This window comes from Emys orbicularis, chromosome 8 (assembly GCF_028017835.1).
Source record: "Emys orbicularis isolate rEmyOrb1 chromosome 8, rEmyOrb1.hap1, whole genome shotgun sequence".
Lineage (NCBI taxonomy): Eukaryota > Metazoa > Chordata > Testudines > Emydidae > Emys > Emys orbicularis.
In genome coordinates, this window is record NC_088690.1 from 4165768 (window position 1) to 4186166 (window position 20399).

The 20399-nt window shown below is 43.8% G+C and overlaps 1 protein-coding gene across 1 annotated transcript in view; it reads left to right on the forward strand.

Annotated features, from left to right (window-relative positions):
• The first annotated feature begins 9682 nt into the window (after positions 1–9682).
• MAST2 (microtubule associated serine/threonine kinase 2) overlaps positions 9683–20399 on the forward strand; it is a 354146-nt gene continuing 343429 nt past the window's right edge. Inside the window, exon 1 of the mRNA XM_065409475.1 lies at positions 9683–9847. Coding sequence (XP_065265547.1) covers positions 9683–9847 — 165 coding nt within the window. The remainder of the gene's footprint in view (positions 9848–20399) is intronic.

Here is a 20399-nt window from a genome sequence, read left to right on the forward strand (position 1 = left end):
TAATTAAACCTAATAACACCTTTCTGAGGTGGATAAGTACGATTATCAGCATTTTATACATAGGAAAACTGAGGCCCAGCCCAGAGGATTAAACTCAGCTCTTGTGTCAGTGGGCAAAATTCCATAGATGCATCTCCAATGCATTCAGCTTACTCCATGGCTGAAATTGCCCAAGAAAGAAAAATAGACTTGCCTAAGTCATGCATATCAAGTCCAGGGCAGTCACTGGAACAGAACCCCTGACTTGTAAACCACTGCTTTCAATTTGAGACCTCGCCTTTAAGCCTTGCTGCTGTTTGCTCTGGCCTCCACGCCTGCCTGGTATGGTTATATGTGACATTCTGTACCTCGTGGGAACACCCTACGCCCCCATGTTCATCCTTATAATATGATTGTGTGGTACCAAATGCAAAGTTCATCATGTCAGGTGTCTTTGGAAGGCTCATGATGTATTGACCATTGTTGTAATGGTAATGGTATAGTAATCGTTGTTATAGTAATCGTTGTTATAGTAACGTTATAGGTTATAATTTCATGTATATAGTTATGAGGCTGAAAATGTGTCCTCATGTCTTAAAATGAGCCCAGGCAAAAACTCCCCAAGAGCAGAGGGGCAGGTTACACCTCATCAGGGCATGTATGGGACAAACCTAGCCCAGCCTCATAGGAACAAAGGACACTGGCCTAGGCAACAACAAAGGATCTGTTGGACTGTCAAGTGAGTCACCCTCTTCCTTTGGTCAGTTTGGGACTGTGATGAGGTAATGCTCACCTGACTCTGAAGGGAGGGGGGGCAAAGCCAAGAGGGAAGAAAGAACATGATAAAAGGGAGAGATGTTGCCATGGTCTTTCTCTCTCTTCCACCTCCATCTACAGACACCACCACCAAGTGACTGAAGCACTGATCAAAGGGGAGAGCCTGGCTGACAGGCAACCAGCCAGCCTGTGGTGAGAAGCATCTAAGTTTGTAAGGGCACTGAAAGTGTTAAGATGAGCTTAGAATGCGTTTTGCTTTTATTTCATTTGACCAAATCAGACTTGTTGTGCTTTGACTTATAATCACTTAAAATCTATCTTTATAGTTAATAAATCCGTTTGTTTATTCTACCTGAAGCAGTGCATTTGGTTTGAAGCGTGCCAGAGACTCCCCTTGGAATAACAAGCCTGGTACATATCAATTTCTTTGTTAAATTGACGAACTCATATGAGCTTGCAACGTCCAGTGGGCATAACTGGACACTGCAAGATGGAGGTTCCTAGGGTTGTGTCTGGGACCGGAGATATTGGCTAGTGTCATTCAGTTGCACAAGCCAAGCAGTTTACATGCCAGAGGCTGTGCGTGAACAGCCCAGGAGCGGGGGTTCTCACAGCAGGGCAGGGCAAGGCTGGCTCCCAGAGTCAAGGATTGGAGTGACCTAGCAGATCACCAGTCCAGATAATACCAGAGGAACATCCCACCTGCCAATGACCGGGGTCTGTCGGTGTTACACACTAGTGTGTCATGCACTAACTGGCCTATGCAGACCATGCTGGTGCACCCTAGAAATTCCTTAGTGTACGTTAATATAATCCCAGTTCAAACAATATGACATTAACATACACTAGAGAACTTTTAGTGGGTGCAAGCAGGGTCCACGGAGACCAGCTGATGCACACTATTGTGCACTAAAAATTACTCCCCTCTGGTGTGGACAAATGCACACTGTAGGCAAGCCCTTAGAGGTATATGTACATCAAAAGGTTCCTTGAAACTTCTCTGTTACAGAATTGGCATGCAAACTATATTAATATATAGAAAACTGGGATATTTTTCAGACTTTGAAGGGGATCCAGAAGGGAGCTGTCACACTTCCCGAGTTACTGGACCTCTGATCCCTCCTCTAGGGTATTCAAGTTAAGGTCTCAGACCTCTAGCCATCACCTTTTCCTGGGCCGGAAACCAGCTATTTGCTCCCTCCAGACTGGAAGTTAAGCTGCAGACTCCACTAGATCACTTCAGCAAGTCTGACTTCACTTCAGCATCTGCAGTTCTGTTCTCTCAGATGCAATGAAAGTGTTATTCAGTGACCAGCCTGCTGTCATAAAGCAACATACTATTTATTCAGAACACAGATGTTCAGAGAAAACATATCTCAAAATAATAAATAGCGTATATGTATGTTCACCCATCTTCCAAGTGGAGACCCTGGCAGATCTAAAGTACTTCAGGTGTTCTCACAGGGCCTGTCTCTGGTCACAGTCTCATGCTTGTCCGCTCTTGAACTGAGTGTGAATTACCCTCTCCTCAGGTCAGGGCTCATACTTTAAACAGTTTCAAGTCCTCTGTCTGCCCAACACCTTTGAACCAGGTCAAACCAGTCTGTCTGCTATTCCGGAGGGGTGAAAATATAAAGGACTTGTTATCTATATTGTTTCAGTATTGGGGATTTGCATTCATTACTCCCTACTGACTTTAGTTCCTGCAGAAAACATCCTTTATCTTATCAATCCAGCCAGGCATACAACCGCTAGCCAGCCCATAAAGATACATATAATGTTTATCAAGTTGATAAAATAGTCTTTGAATATTCTGTGTTCCATAACATCACTTCTGTCACAGGAACGGTTGCCTGGGGATTTGGCAGGGTTTCCAGCAGCAAAGAGGAAGGACAGGGAAGTCTGTTTGACACCTCCCACACTTTACTGTGTCGGTTGAGGTCGAGAATGGCATATAGAAGTTCACAAGAGGGACCAGGCTCAGGCACTGTAGAAGGAATACTAGCCCATCATAGTCCAAGATGAAGCCTCCTGTGTCTTTTTTATTTTAAGGTATACTATGGGTAGTTAGTTTATGTATTGTTTTATATTGGGAGGTGGGTTACTGGGGATTTCCGTTTTCATGACAGCTCTAGATTTTGAGTGGGTCATATTGCTTTTCTAGGAACAAGGTGGGTGAGGTATCTTTTACTGGATTGACTTCTCACCAACAGAAGTTGGTCCAATAAAAGATATTACTTCACCATCTGTTAACATCCTGGGACCAACATGGCTACAACAACACTGTATACAATATCGCTTTTCTGTAAGTTAAGTTATTGCCCCAAAGTTAAACAAGATCCACTGCCCACTACAAAACCAAGCCTCCCTCTTCTGCCCAAATCTTCCTGTATGTCTCTCTGAGATCCTCAAGTGTATGTTTCAAGTTGGATCCTTTCTCCTGCTGCTGGGCATTTTCCACTCTCCAAACACCAGCACCCTGCATAGAAGTTGGAGGAAATAGTTCTCCCACCTTCAGCCAACCTATTGTCTCAAGGTGTTTCCACCTGAGTAGGTGACCATTAAGGTTTAATAGCTGACCATCCCTCATCTGGCAGGTAATGACAAAGCCCCATCAATTCATGGCTAGATCACTAAACACTGAGGCATTCCACGATACAAGAATTTCATAATAACCAGAATTCATAAACTGTACATAGAATCCCCAAATCGTCTGAAGAGTTAGAACATTTTTAAAGCTGCCTCTGGCCTGCAATAATATGTACATCATCCTCTTTGCCAATCTAAGCAAACATTATTAATTTTTACTTTGTTAGACTTCAGAACAATGCTTTTGGATTCATACTGCTGTCTCTTAAATGTTAGTATTTTTCTCAAAGAGACACTTCTGATGGTTCCAGTTCTGCACTCTTTATACAGAAAAGAAAAATCTGGGGTGAAATCGTGACCCTATTGAGTATTGCCATTTATGTCAATGGGGCAACAATTTCAGCCTGGTTCTTTTGTCAGTGTAAGGAATATATTAAGTTATAGGTTGGTTTGAAATAAGACTTATTTGCTTTCTTCCAATTTGTGTGCATGTATGTGCTCTGGAGGATGGACACTGAAATGTATAAGACTCCTCCAAACAGCCACAGGAAAGGCAGGTCAACTGTAATTTTACAAAAACCCAGAGGATGAATCACTGGAAAATAAATCTGGGATTTGAATAGACTGGTAGGTTTAAAAAAACAAAACACCAAACAAAATAAAGGAACAAACCTCAAAAAGCAAAATAACTGTTTACAAAAATGTAATTTCAAGACCAATTTTGGGCTTTTCAACCCTGAGAGAATAAAGGAGGCATGTGAAGATATATCTTAAAATAACGACATTATCTTATTGCAGTGTATAAACATCCTGAAAACATGAAACTGAAATCTGTTTCTGTACTAAAATCTTTCCCCCTGCATTTTGCATTCTTGCTGGATTGGTGTTATGAGGTTGTTCCTGGACTGTTGGCAATAGCTTTTGTATTTTTAGAAAAATAGTATGTTTTTTTGGAACACTCCTTGCTGTACAAAGCATGACATGGGCTTTGTAAACAGAAGAAGAAAAGCTGGGTCCAGTTTAGCCGAACTCTTACTACAGTACTAACCGACAACTATCATGACTCCATCGCAGATTGTTAATATTTGATTGAAGTATAGTACGGTACTATAATTTTCCATTATTTGATGCAAAATATTCATTTTTTTTCAGCTGTGGAATACTGATTCTTTTAGAATTTGCTCTTCATTTATTGTATGCAGTGGTGTTGTAGCCATGTTTGTCCCAGGTTACGAGAGACAAGGAGGTGAAGTAATATCTTTTATTGGATCTTTTATCTTCTGCTTGTCTCTCACCAACAGAAGTTAGTCCAATAAAAGATATTACCTCACCCACCTTGTCTCGCTTTATTTATTATTATTATTATTTAAACGATATACACCAGTGCAAACCCTTTATGTTGATGAATTGCACCAGAGCCAAGTGAAGCATCTAACATCAGCACAAATTTCCTTAATACATATACGGGGCCCACAAAGTTAATAATGGAAATCTCCATCTTATGATGGGACTTTATTTTACAGAAAAACATAGGAATTGCCAAACTGGATCAGACTAGTGGTCCATCTAGGTTACTATCTTGTCCCTGAGAGTGGCCGATATTAGTTGCTTCAGAGGAAGATGTAGAAAATTCTGTAAGGGACACTTATGGAATAATTTGCGGGCAGGAGAAATTTCTTCCTAATCCCCATCAGTTCGGGACTAGTTTATGCCTTGAAACATGAAGACTTATATCCTTTCTTAAAACAAGCAACCCTCCTCCCGTTACCTAATGTAACTGTGAACATTCTAATTACCCATATGGATTTCAAACCCTTTAAAAAAAATTCCTATTCTTCTTACAATGCATATATCATTTTCTCACCCGTTTAAAATAACTGACTCTATACCTTAGCCACTCATAACTGATACAGCTCAGATGCATCCTGGCATCCTTTGACTGAATCTTGAAGAGTACTGCCACAGAGGCCAGATTGGCTGGATGGCCAAGACGCATTGTGGTAGCACAGGGTCTATAGTTTCTTGTCCCCTCAGTGGGTCTTTCTTGTATATAGGACAATCTGCCCCAAAATAATTGCACCGTCTTCAGTCAGAGATGATGGCATGATGCCAGCTGTCAACATTTAGTATTCCAGTGTCAAGACCAAAACTTCTATGTGAATACCATTGGAACTGGGCCACTTATAGAAAGAACAAGATGGCTTAGCATACATAAAAGCTAGAGCCATTTCATCCAGCTCAGAGTAGCAATGTTGAGAATGAAGATCATGTACATAGTATGAATAGAATGTTAAGTGACAAGCCTCAGTAATATATTTGTTTGGTAGCAGCAGCTTCTGCTCTGGAAACAGTGAGCCAACTTATCAGCTGGCTAATTTTTGTTTTAGTTATTGCTTTAAATCTGGTATTAATGGTAAAGTTAAAGTATCAGTGAAAATACTTGATTTTGTCCTCAGACTTCGCACAAGTTTAGCATCATTCTAGCATATACTATTTAGTTTTAATTATTCTTTTCTGTTTTAATAATGAGGTTTATGAATCTAATGGTTTCTCCATGCTGAATATTTCCATTCCAGATCCAGTCATTTGTACCATAGCAATGTGTCCAAGAGTCATAAAAATGCTCGGGATTGATGTGTGTCCTTTCCTTTCTGAAAATGTTAAGCATTGGTACATTTTGGAAGTATATTAGGCTGGATTCTGTGGTCTTCTAAGGCCATACAAAGTGCCTTTAAAGTAGTTGAAGAAGGCCAGTGGAGAATTTTTCCTGTGTAGGGGAGCTCTCTATCACCAGCCATCCCCGGGCTGCAGTGTAAAAGGAAGTGGGGCATGCTGGGGGTGTTCTGTAGACGCAGTATGGGGACAACATGGAATGGAGAGAGCAGGGAAGGGAGAGGGCTTGGCACAGCAAAGCTGAGTATGCTAACTTGATCTGGGACCAAGTGACCCTGAATTAGGAAGCCACAACCTGCTCCCTGTGGTCCCCCATTTCCACTCCATCTGAGTCAGCTTGAATGGAGTAGAGAATATATATTTATTAATTCTTCCCTCTCTATTTCTTTTCGATGTTATGGAATATACCAGGAGAAATTTGGTTAAATACTGCAAACCTGGGTGTCACACAAACTGTGTATTTACCCACGCACTCTTATTTTAACCTGTTATACAACTGCCCACTTATAACCGGTACTCTCCTATTAGATATGTAAGACAATGTGACTCATTGTACAGTATTTGAAGAGATAAAATACTTTTAAGCATTATTATTCATTATTATTATTCATAATTTGTATTATTTTATGTGAGCTAGGAGAATCAGATCTTAACAAATTGTTCATTACCTGGTCTTGAGTAAGTCGTCCCACCTTTCTTTACAGGTGTAAATAAATTATAAAAGTCTGCCTAAGGGTCGTTGTCAGTGTGTTTCCAAGGCAGATAGAAATATTCAACAGCCAGAAGCCTTCATAAACATTGTGTCTTCCTTTTCTCCTCCAGTCAAGTATTCTTTGTTGGCACATTAAATGGACAGGTGTGATCAAGTATAAGGAATCACACTGAATCAAGAGGAGATTTTTTCAGAAGAGGTGGCAGTTAAAAGTGTCCTACAGGCTGCTTCGCTAAACTCATAACTGACTGGCACCTATGCTCTAGGGCAGGGGTGGCCAACCTGAGCCTGAGAAGAAGCCAGAATTTACCAAAGTACATTGCCAAAGAGCCACAGTAGTACGTCAGCAGCCCCACATCAGCTCCCCGCCCCCCGCTCCCAGTGCCTCCCACCCACCAGCAGCCCGGCTGATCAGCACCTCCCTGCACCTCCCAATCAGCTGTTTTGTGGCGTGCACGAGACTCTAGGGGAGAGGGGGAGGAGTGAGGGCACGGCAGGCTCAGAGGAGAGCACGGGAAGGGGTTGAGCAGTGAGCACCCCCTGCCACATTGGAAAGTTGGCACCTGTAGCTCCAGCCCTGGAGTCGGTGCCTATACAAGGAGCCGCATGTTAACTTCTGAAGAGCTGCATGTGGCTCCGGAGCCATAGGTTGGCCACCCCTGCTCTAGGGCAAGGATCCAACTGATTTATGAACAGGCATCATGCCATCCTAATAGACTAATATTAACACAGACAACTCAAGACTACAGGAATGTGCTTCATTTATGGTTGCTGAGGACAGGATTCCCAGATGGGAATTTCTAAAATGACTGTCTTATCTTAATCTTATACAATTATGATTAAAAGGGATTGCTGTCACTAATCCATCATTAAAATGGAATAACTTTCAACGAGAATTTAAACATTCTCAAGAATAATTTTAAAAAGCTCCCACTCATTTACATCAATAAATCATTAAAACATTTATTCTGCTGCTGTTTCTATAAAAAAAAAAGAGAATTTACAACATCTATGTCTCCAGGCCAAAGACATACAAACATTTTCAGCAGGGCAAAGCGGAAGAAAGAACTATTTTCCACAGCAGTGGAATGCATCCTGATTTGTGCATGGCAACATAGAAAATAGACCAACTTTGAAGGCTGCTTTTTCTGCATATCACTCCAGAAACAGGCATATTGTAGCCTCAAAATTCAGTTAATATTTAAAGGCAAAGTGTTTACAGGCTTATATGGCTATGACTAGCTCAAATGAGACAGGAGATGAAGAGTTAAGGATATATGGTTTGGTTATTTCTTGAGAATGAATCAGTACAGTTCATTTTTTCCAGTAGAGAGATGGTGAACTCCATTTTCATTTGTTCCCTGTTCGTGTCTTTCTGTAAGGAAACACTGGGCTATAAAATGTGGTTGGACAACTGTTGCTTGTCTCTCTGTTTTTTTGCAAATTCCTGATCTGCATATTCTTACAAATTACTTGGCGTTGTCTACAGATGAATGGGGTACTAATATCTACCCATACATGTAAGGGGCTAGGTATAATAGGACAAAATTGCTCCTGTTGTTTTATTATTCTGTTATTGTTTGGCAGGGGTTAAAAAAAAGGTGGTACTTTTCCAAATTCCACCCACACAGTAAACTATGTCCATACAAGTTACCAAAATAAGAGACTACTCGTAGTAGATTGTACAGATGTTCAAAATATATGATTATGTGTCTGCTCCACTGGGCTCCTGGATCTTGGCTCCCCTTCAGTGGCATTTGAATATGCCCAGGGACTTTGCTGGACTCCTGGGTCTTGGTTTCCCCTCAATCAGACTGGGCCCTGTTAGAGTCCTTGAGTGTGGCTCCTTCTTGAGATTTTAAAAGGTGGTGGTATCTCCCATATGCCCACCTACTGATGGTGTTACAAGACTACATTCACAGTGGATGGTACAGCTCTTATGATCCCCTCTTCTTTGTTACATCCTTTCCTGAGTAATGAAATAGCTAATAATATCGATACTTAAATTTATCATCACTGGGCATGTGAGTTAAGGTGAATGAGGCAGTTCAGATCTCTCAGACCTATTGTTCTAGACTCCGGCAGATGTTGCTACTTTCGTTACACTTTATGCATGTTTCTGAGGTTTCCCTTGCTCCAAAAACAGCTGGAGACCATCCCTTTTTTGTAATGAAAGCTCAGATTCGGTTGCACAAGGCTGGTGCTTGTGAGAGTTGCCCACGTGCCATGCTGTCGAGTGCTGGTCCAACACTGGCTGCGCTGTTTGGTCAGTCGCTGACTGGCATGGTATCCCCCCATTCAGTTGTTTCCCCATGATCTGGACAATTGGCTCTAGGCACAAGGTAGCCAGCTAACGGCATGGCTGGGCTGGCTCCTGGCCCAGCTGCCCTTAGCCTATGCCCTGCCCTGACAGGACTGGGGCCAGGGGCCTGTGGGGGGGTGCTGCTGGCGACACTGAGGGCTGGCTCTGCAGTAGGCTGAGGGTAGCCTCGGCTAGAGGGTGGTGGCTACTGCCCCCTCCCTTCATTGTGCGCGGTCCCATCCTGGCTTGCGCCCCTCCCGCCTCGCCTCTCTCGGCCCCTCCCCCCTCGCTTGTCCCTGTGTCGCGCGCGCTCGTTACCGCCCCCTTCTCGCCCGCCTCGCGCCGCGTCTCCCGCCCTCCGTCTCGCGCACCGGCTCTCCCGCCCGCCCGCCGGTCGGGGCGCTACCGGCCTCTCGCGAGAGCAGGGGAAGGGGGCGGTGCCGCTGCAGCAGCCGCTTGCCGCCGCGCTCGTTCCGTGCCGTGGCCGCCCTGACAGGAGGGAGGGGGAGGCAGCGGCCGGGCTGGTCCCTCCGCTCCGTGCCGAGGAGGCGTCGCCGGCTCGGCTCGGCTCTCCGTGACTCACCCCGGCCATGGCCGGCTGCGCGCTGCGGGGGCCCCCGCTCCGCCGCCGCTGAGGAGCCGCCGCCGCCATGAAGAAGGGCCGCTCCCGGGGGGACAAAGCGGGGCCCCCGCCGCCCCCCAGGAGGGAGCCCGGCCGGGCGGCCGCCGCCGAGAGGAGAGCTGCCCCCGCGGGGGGCGGCAGGAGGGAGCCGCAGGACGCCAGGGCCCCGGGCGCCGACTGCAGGGAGGAGAAGGTAAAGGGGGCACCGCGCCGGGGGTCCTTCCACCCCTGGGCGGGCGGGTGGGGGTCGCGTTGCGGGGCTCCGGGCAGGTGTGACTGGGCTGCATCGTGTGTGTGTGTGGCCTGTGGCAGAGTGAAGGGGCAGGTGGGGCGGGGGCTATGGGTGTATTATGAGGAGAAGGGAGCAGGGCGCGCCCGGGGTGGTGCATCGCGTGCCTGGCTGGGTGCATCGTAGGGCAGACGGGACAGGATGCCGAGGGAGGGAGGCTGCATGCACCTGAGTTGCGGGTAGGTAGATGGTGTGTGAGGCAAGCGTCACAGCTGTGTGGCGGAGTCTTCTCGGGGAAAGGGACATGATGTGGCATGCCAGGGGGCAGCCAGTCAGATATGGGGTGCATTTGGGTTAAGAGAGGGAAGCTGGAATGGGGAGAGTTGTGACCATGGGACCTTCTGGGATATAGAGTACATTGCAGGTGGCCGCTGGGGTTGGCATGGCTCTGATGGAGTTTGATGAGTCTGGGAGGTGGAGGTGTGCGTCATGGTCATGGGCTAGAAGCTGGTTTTAGGGGGCACATGATGCAGTATTATGGGCGTAGCAGAATTTGTTGAAAATGCAGGCCTGTGTGCGTCCTATTCACATTAAATTCATCCTGACAGGCAAATGGTTTAAGAAACAAGGGAAGATAGAAAATGTACCAGAGAAACTAGTGAATCAAAAATTGAGTTGTGGTCTGCACTGCTTTGAATGTGTAAAGTGCCAAATAAATGCAAAGTATTATTCTGGCTCTTTCACCCGGAGCCCACACTACACTGTATGAGTGGAGGGAAAAAAAGAACGTAGCAGAACCCAGCTTTGTGTAACATGCTGACTACTAGTATTAATAATATAATTATTAATATAATCCTTATTGAAGGATCCTACCCTAGATTAATATTAAAGTGTCTGTGGTATGTCTATAGAACTGGTTTCTATTGTCCTGGTTCTTTATATAAGTGATTTCTATTGTGCCCAGAAAATTAACCCTCTGTATTATAGTTCCCTAAAGTTTGTAAAATTGTTTAAAAATCAGAAAACTCAGGACATGTCAGCATTTCAGCTTTTTAAACCCAGCTTGTTTTTTTTCTTCCCTTAAATGTAACTTTTTTTCTAATTAAAAATAAAATGACAAATTAGACATTTTGAGATTGCTATGATTACAAGGGCAGGAAGACCAAGAGGTCCTAAAAGCTTTAGTTTAGACATAGTTAAACACAATTTAACAAATAACTATTTATTTTAATTTTCTCTCCCCATTTCTCCCAGAACATGGCAGATGAGATTTAGCATGTTGGAAAGACTGGTCAACCTTTTTAGTGACATTGATTTATTTGTAGAGTAGCAAAAGGTACAGGAAGTATGCAGACTGCTGTGGTGCAGTAATGCATCATTTTACTTGGCCATTTTGAGAGTCATATTAAAAATAGAGCTTTCTGGGTTCCGTTTCGTGTCAGCTAAGCAAATCCTGTGTCTAGATTTTCTTTGGAGGTGACCGTGTTTCTTCTGTATAGATCGTAGGCATTCTTAAATGATTAAATAACAGTTGTGTCTGGTGAAAGAAGACAAGTTAATGTTTATACAATACACCTCTACCCCAATATAACGCGACCTGATATAACACAAATTCGGATATAACGCAGTAAAGCAATGCTCCGGGCGTGCGGGCTGCGCGCAACAGTGGATGAAAGCAAGTTAGATAAAACGTGATTTCACCTATAACGCGGTAAGATTTTTTGGCTCCCGAGGACAGCGTTATATCGGGGTAGAGGTGTACTTGGAACATGAGTACTAATATAGCATTAGGTATTGAGAATCATCTTCTAGTTGATATCTTTGCAACTAGTATTCAGAGTAATTTCACCAATATAGGGCACGTCTTCACTACCCGCCGGATCGGCGGGTAGCAATCGGTCTATCGGGGATCGACTTACCGCGTCTAGTGAAGACGCGATAAAATCGATCCCTGATGGCTCTACCGTCGACTCCGGAAATCCACCGCGGCAAGAGGCGGTAGCGGAGTCGACGGCGGCGCGGCAGCGGTCGACTTGCCGCCGTCCTCACAGCCAGGTAAGTCGACCTAAAATACGCCACTTCAGCTACGCTATTCACGTAGCTGAAGTTGCGTATCTTAGGTCGACCCCCCGCTGTAGTGTAGACCTAGCCATAGATTGTAAAAATCTACCTGCTGTAGGCCTTTGACTTTATTGGTTGCATGTATCACTGCTTGTCATTTTAAGATTGTTTTGATATGTTGAAACTGAGAAGAGGTTTTTTATGTTTGTGAAATGAGATATTGGAAATATCTTACTAATTTAATGTTGATCATTTTTGTTTTGAAATATAGAAACAGGAAACTCCTATTTAAGCTGCTTTATAGAAAATAAGCTTAGTTAGTTAAACTGTTATAGTAGGGGAGGGCAAACTATGGCCTGCAGGCCGGTTCCGGCCCGTCAGGTCTTTCAATCCGGCCCGCGGGATTGCCAGCCCTGTGGCGCAGTGGGGCTAAGGCAGGCTCCCTGCCTGCCCTGGCCCCATGCAGGTCCTGGAGGCGGCCGGCACCACGTCCCTGCAGCCCCTGGTGGAGAGGAGTGGGGGGCAGAGGGCTCCGTGCGCTGCTCTCGCCTGCAGGCATCGCCTCCCCACAGCTCCCATTGGCCGGGAATGGGGAGCCGCAGCCAATGGGAGTTTCGGGGCTGGTACCCACAGGTGAGGGCACGGCGCGGAGGAGCCACCTACCCCACACCCAGGAGCCACTGCCGGACATGCTGGCCACTTCCAGGAGCGGCGTGGGGCCAGGGCAGGCAGGGAGCCTGCCTTAGCCCTGTTGCGCGCTGCTGCCACCCTGGATCCGCTTGAGGTAAGCGGCGCCGGGCCAGAGCCCGCACCCCAACCCCCTGCCCTTAGCCCCCTAACCTCCTGCCACACCCCTCCTGCACCTCAACCCCCTGTCCTGAACCCCCTCCCACACTCTGCACTCCCTCCTGCACCCCCAACCCCCTGCCCTGAGCCCCCTTCCGCACACCGTCCCACACCCCGCACTCTCTCCCGCACCTCCAACCCCCTGCCTCAGCCCTACATTCATGGCCCTGCATACAATTTCCCCAGCCAGATGTGGCCCTCGGGCCAAAAAGTTTGCCCACCCCTGTGTTAGTCTAATGGAGGACTTACATTTTGATAGAGTGATATGAAACAAGAGTAGAGGACCAATCTGTAAGCTCCACGGGTATATTGATGAGAATCTCAGAGCCTACTGACCTGCTGGGAAGAGGGAATTTTCTGGAATTCTTATTACCATGCTGCCCCTGAACTCTGCTTAGGGATAGGGTGGGGGTATTTGTGTTGGCTTTTGGCCAGAGGATGCCTGATAAAATTTAAGTTTGCCTTTGCCTGCTCTTGCTGATGCTAATTGCTTTCCAAAGTAGTAAGAGTAACCTCCATACTTTAGTCAATTTCAGAGTTTGGCATGTTATAGGAAAACTAACCAGTGTCTTGTTGCTTGGACGAGTTAGGAGCTGCACTAGAACTATCTGTGAACTTAGACAGAACTGCATTGCTTTACATTTGGTTCTTATTTAGGTTATCTTTGCAACAATAAGGAATGGAAACCTTTTAATGAAATCTTAAATTCTTCATAAGATTGATGGTGTAGGTCCTATCACTCACCGCTAACAAGTAGGTGAATAGATTTTTTTGAAGTCCATGTTAATGACTGGACATGGAATGGTGCTGAAAGGTCACTGTTAATGCCACGTTGGTGGCTGGGTGCTATGTGTGGTTGCTAGTTTGAGTGTAGAAGGATGGGAAGTTGTAATACTGGCAAGAACTGCCACGTATATTTGTTAAAATAATTTGGAATCAAGTTGTGCACTAGCTAACCCATGTAACTGTGTGATCTTATTATTGTTACCCTGTTACTTATAATGTCTTAAATTAGATTGTAATATCTTTAGGGCAAAGAATGTTGCTTTATGTATTTGTGGAGCATGTGGCACAGTTGAGCCCCAATTCTGATTTTAGGCCATGGGGCACTACTGTAACAAAGATAATAGATAGGCCTCTTTCATGAGCATGTAGGATCCTATCTCGGGGTGGGGAAAATGCACATGAACGTGTACGTCATTTAAGATTGCAAGGCTCAAACATGTATTTTAAGTAGAAAAAGGGTTATTTTGATGAAACTTTTTAAGATAAATCCATTTTCTACTCTGTCTATGGCACACTGACAAAGCAGCATCACTGACAAAGCAGCATACAGAAGATGTTCACATACTTCATTACTTGTTTAAAAAAAAATCTTACATGTAGACCTTCTGACTTTGTAATTCTGTCTGAGTTTTTGAAGAATTAATATTCAAGTACAAATATTTTGACAGCTGAAATTTTAAAACTATACATTCTAAAATGTAGTAGATGTTCTTTAAGGAAGGTCAAATTTTGACTCCAATTTTCTTGAGACTTTGCCCTTAACGAACACATTTAATCATGTCAGACTGCTGGTTGGAAAAATAAGAATATATCAGAACGGAGTCAAGTAATTGGGGCCCCATCCTTGCAATCTAGTTCTTGTGGATGGACTCTTGGACCTTTTAGGAATGTCAGAGTTCAGTGGGACTGTGCAGGTAGCAAGTTCCATTCACTTGGATCTGATTGGAGGACCAGGGCCTAGAAGCAAAATAGGGACCTTTTTAAAATCTGTCTTCTCAATTGCCCATTAAAATAGTGATGCGTAAAGCAGTATTTGCAATGGCAAGATGTTAATTATGATTTGAGTGCTGTCTGTGTTCTTGATATTACACAAAACAGGAAAATGTCCCTACCCCTTGAAGTTAGTCTGTTAGATACAAATAATGCATTTCAAATACAGTTAGGTATTAAATGCAAGAAAAGTGTGCTAAAAGAACATTTAAGGTTGCAAAGTCAAGCACACAAAAATTAGGGAATGCCAGAATTAAGATTGCCTGTGCCTTCTGTACACAGGAGAGGCTCTCTCCCTACTGTCGGTTCAGGTTCCTGGACCAGGACTTGGCACAGCCCGCCCGTAGCAGCTCAGAGCTGCTATTGCAGGGAAAGTCCTAGAGCATGCTCAGTGTGGATGGAATCTTTTGGAAATGTAGCTACTAAGAAATTGCTAGTACAGTAACTCCTCACTTAGTCGTCCCGGTTAACGTTGTCTCATTGTTACGTTGCTGATCAATTAGGGAACATGCTCGTTTAAAGTTGTGTAATGGTCCCTTCTAATGTCGTTTGGCAGCCGCCTGCTTTGTCTACTGCTTGCAGGAAGAGCAGCCCGTTGCAGCTAGTTGGTAGGGGCTTGGAACCAGGTTTGGACCGGCAGCCCCAATATCAGCTCCCCGCTCCCCTAAGTTCCCTGTGTAGCAGCTGCCTGCAGTTCAGCTGCGTCCCTCCCCCCACTGCCATGTGCTGCTCCTGGGAGAGACACATCCACAGTTTGAGAACTGCAAAACTAAGCATCTCTGATGGCATCTTCTAGACTGAGTACTGAGTCGCATTGGGTAGATAGAAAGATTAACTGAAATAATCTATACAGCAGCCCCTGGAACCCCATAAGATTGAGTTCCTAATCCATGAACTATTGGAACTCATTTACAAAACTTTTCTTAAACATTACATGAATATATTGTCTCATACTATAGAATTAGAATTTATAATCCCTATTCCATGATGAGATATCTTTGAGCTAAAATGTATCTTAATTAAAACTATTTTTAGATAGTTTTTTTTCTCAAAAAGCATTTTATCAAAAAAATCCGATTTAAATAAAAAAAATCATTTTTTTTATTTAAAATGTTTTTTTTAAATCATTGATTTTTATCCACCCTGGCTGAATCTCTCCGGATTATCTGAATTTTTGATGATCTGATCTGGCCCAATTAGATCAAATAAATGGGGTTCTACTATATATCAATAAAATATTGTGTTAAATTGATACCTATATGTATTGTGGCTAGGGAAACTAAAGTTCAGCATTTCATTGGAGAATTTGTTTTTTTATCATGGGGAAAACTAGGACTCCTGCTCATTAGGATGCTGGAGTCTGATTGCAATCCATAGGATTATTGCCCTCTTTTCTTTGCAGCAGCTTCTGTCCTTGCTGCCAAGTCAGTTAGGGCTTTTCCTCAGATTTTTCATTTCTCTCTCATCAGGAAAGAGTGTGCTAAGTGAAACATCTGAGACAAAGAAGCCTTAATCCAAGCAAGTTTGTTACACACTTGAGTTCTGTTAACAGATTCCTCTTGCCTAGAGTATTTTTTACTCTTGATATTGCTTGAAAGTCCAGTCACAAATAAACATAAATAATGATACGTGGAATGGACTACTTCAGATGAAATGAAGTGGAAAGTTTTCTTGGTTCTCATAAGCGATGTCTTCTCCTTAGCTACGGCCCCCATAAGTCCCGAAAGATATTAATTTAACAGATGGATTAGGTGCTCCCAACATCTTTAGAAAAACATTATTAACACAATGAATCTAAATTATTTGTAGAATCCAGTGGGAAGAGATTTCAGGAATATTTTAGTCTGAACGTTTGCACATTTATCAAGGATGGAAAACCCTTGTACTGACAGACTGTGTCCTAATGTGACTAGGTAATCCTTCAGACTATCTTCTTTTGGACTCAAGAATTGATTTCCAACTTTTTAGGACAGAGGTCAAAACAGATTGTCCTTCAGTAACTTAAACAGTTAAATAAAGTTGCCATCTCATCATTCAGTTAAATTAGGGACTTTATTTTCTCCTTTTAAACCTGTTCTACTTTAGACATACAGGAAGGGATATCTTATAGAACTTTGAGATTTCCCTTTGTACTAACTTCTGCCAGTGAATTTAACTTTAAAACATTGGCAGAAGATAATAGGAAGTGAAGAGGGGAACAGGACTCATGTGTGCTTAAATTTAGATGTGTGTAGGTACCTTGTTGAACTGAGGCCATGATTTTCTTCCTTGGATAGAACTCCTTTATTATAGAAGTTGGGTAAAGCTGCACCTGTTCTGCTGATGAGCAACAGCAAGCCAGTGAACTCATCAGGTCAGACTGATGTCAGGATCTAGAATGCTGACTTTTACTTTAGGTACAGAAAAAATATTATGTGGTGATATAATGACATATATATGCACTTTATTTTTTCCTTTTCCAACTTGCTTTCTTGCATAGCAATGCAAGCACTTGCCATTAGTTTTCTGATGTACACATGACACAGTTCACTGGTGCAAAGATGTTGAGCAGGTCTGTTTTTGCTGATGAAATCAGATTGTGCTGTAGTGCGATTGTGCTGAGTTTAGAAATGTTACTGTACATGCTGGAGAGATATTTGATTTGGTGTCTGTTACTGAAAATGGTTGGTCAGTGTAGTGGTATAAGGATTAAAAGGATACCTTAACTGGAAACTTAATTGGTTATAAGCATTGTGTGGGTAGGTGTTCCCCTTAAGCATCTTTTGGAGTATTTTGTTTGTGGAGAACATTTATACTGATACAAACATATGTAAATTACAGTATTAATAGGAATAATTAATGGAAATATATTCAGGTCTGTCTCTCCTTCAATTAACAGAATATTGTCTGCATGATGATGACACATTAAAGCCTGTTAATTGACATTTCTATAACTCATTATTGTGCAGGATCTTGGCTTACTTTAGAAATGTTTAAGCTTCATAATGCTTATAGGAACATAGGACACAAGACTGGAAATGGACCTGCTGGGTGAAGTCCAGTCCTCTGCTGTTGCAGGCAACCACATCATATAAATAAATTAATGGAGATATCCTATCTCCTAGAACTGGAAGGGACCTTGAAAGGTCATCAAGTCCAGCCCCCTGCCTTCACTAGCAGGACCAAGTACTGATTTTGCACCAGATCCCTAAGTGGCCCCCTCAAGGATTGAACTCACAACCCTGGGTTTAGCAGGCCAATGCTCAAACCACTGAGCTATCCCTCCCCCATTCACAAATTTATCAAGTGCCATCTTAAAACTAATCAGGTTGTTTGTATTTTTCAAAAGAAGTAGTGGGAGCAATTTTCTTTCCGTTTACTGTTCACTTCTATAACATACACCTGGTCAAAATAGATCTGTGGTCAGTAAACTCTAATCTTCAAATAGACAGACTTTTAAGCAGGAGCATCATCTAGAGCAGAGGTGGAGAAACTTTTTGGCCTGAGGGCCACGTCGGGGTTTCGAAACTGTATGGAGGGCCTCCCAAACAGCCTGGACCCCGTCCCCTATCCGCCCCCTCCCACTTCCCGCCCTCTGACTGCCCCCCTCAGAACCTCCGACCTATCCAACCTCCCCTGCTCCTTGTCCCCTGACTGCCCCCTCCCAGGACCTCCCACCCTTAACTGCCCACCCCGGGACCCTACCCCTATCCAACCCCCCTGTTCTCCGTCCCCTGACTGCCCCCCCCAAACCTCCGCCCCATTGAACCGCCCCCTGTCCCCTGACTGCCCCTGGGATCCCCTGCCTCTTATCCAATCCCCCCGCTCCCCACCCCCTTACCAGCACTGGCAGCCTTGCTGCCTGGCTGGAGCCAGCCACACCGCCGCACTGCCCAGCAGGAGCTCGCAGCCCCGCCGCCCAGAGTGCTGGCAGCACGGCGAGCTGAGGCTGCGGGGGAGAGGGGACAGCAGGGGAGGGGCCGTGGGCTAGCCTCCCTGGCCGGGAGCTCAAGGGCCGGGGGAGGACGGTCCCGCGGGCCGTAGTTTGCCTACCTCTAATCTAGAGTAACAAAGGCAAGTGAAATGCTAAACTCTTTAATTCACAGTTGAACGCTGTCCTGATGGCAGAGTAACGTGTAATAAAGGAAATGCATTGCTGTTTATGAAAATTTATTGATGAATTATCTCATTTTGACAATTACAAAGGGAACATCAGTAGTTTTCAGAACATCTTGACTATCCTTTTTCTTATATATTGGGTATTAATAAAGTGTTTTTTACCTTGAAATCTAAGCACAAGTGACCAGATTTCTCAATTTTTTGACTATTGCCACCTTTTTATTTTAAAACTGAGAGAATTTGCTATACAGGTGAAAGTTGCGAGATGGGCCAAAGTTACCAGATGCCATACAGCATGGACATCCTTTTGACAGTGTGTCTCAACCTTGCTGTGGAGGGACTGCAGTAAAGGAAAGTCATCTCTTTGTCGATTCCATCCTTTACCTCTTTGCTAAGAGTGCCAGCAAAGGTGCTAATTGTGCAGATGACTTTTGTGATGTGAACTGGAGTGAGACTCCAACTTATTTTATATAAGCCACTGAAAAGCCATCACAAGGAAATTTTTGATCACAGAAGTGGGCTTTTTAATATTTATTTAAACAAACACTTCAGTTTGTCTCTGAAATAAAATCTACCAAATTGGAATACTCATTAATAAATTGTGAGACAAAAATTGGATTTTAATCAGGAGAGGAATGCTTTTAAAAGTTAATTCAGTTATCAAAACCTACACCAAATGTTATGGCCAGTGCTGGAAGATTGGAAAAAATACAGGAGAAAATTATTAGCGCTTTTTTTTTTTTTAATAACTTTGTGGATGTACTATGTAACTGATATAAACTGTTCAGAAGGGAAAGTTATGGCAAAATGTGACATTCATGCATATTTAGACACAATGATGATTTATTTGGGATGGGTATCTGTTAGCATGTTTTATTGTCTCAGATGGATTTTATTCAGAGCTGTACAAAGTCAGAGTGGCAAGTGTATACACTGTACCTGAAAGTCAGCCACATTGTTCAGCACACTGTGTGCTGCCTGTCAGAGATATGTAGGTTTCTCTTGGCTCCCACCCCTGGATTTGTGTGTGGTGGCCTGCCCCTTGATTTTTTGCAGAATCGTGGAGATAGTGTATCAGGCGTTTCTTCTGAGGCCTTCTGACTTGGGATTGTTTTTACTGACCTTAAGAAATCTGACAGTTGGGAATTTCATTTCTGTAGTCAGGCAAAGGGGAAGTAATATACTGTTTATCCCTGAAATGTCTGAAGTGTCCTTTCTTTGGGATGGAACTGAAGTATGCAGATTCCTCAGTGATTTGAAATTTTGTGCCAGACTATGGGAATTTTGTCCTTGTGTAGTATAAGTGCTGCTAAGGGTGTTGAGTAACTGCTCTTTGGTAGTTAGGTTTATTTGTCATTTACTGACAATTCTGATGTTTTGGTGACTTCTGCCAAGGAAAGCTTGTCAGATTTCCAGAGGCTGCCAGCTGCCATGTTTCTAATTTGTCCTTTCATTTTAGTTGCAGTGGTGTTTGCCAGTTCACTTGCAACTTTATCATTATCATCTGGTTATAAATACAAAGGAAGAACTTACTAAATTACTGGTAGCTCTTCTGGTAAACTTCAGGGCAAGTCTACACTACAAAATTAAGTCAACCTTAGGCCTGGTCTACACTACGTGTTTAGGTCGACTTTAGCAGCGTTAAGTCGAATTAAGCCTGGACACGTTCACACGACGAAGCCCTTTCTTTCGACTTAAAGGGCCCTTTAAACCGGTTTCTTTACTCCACCTCCGA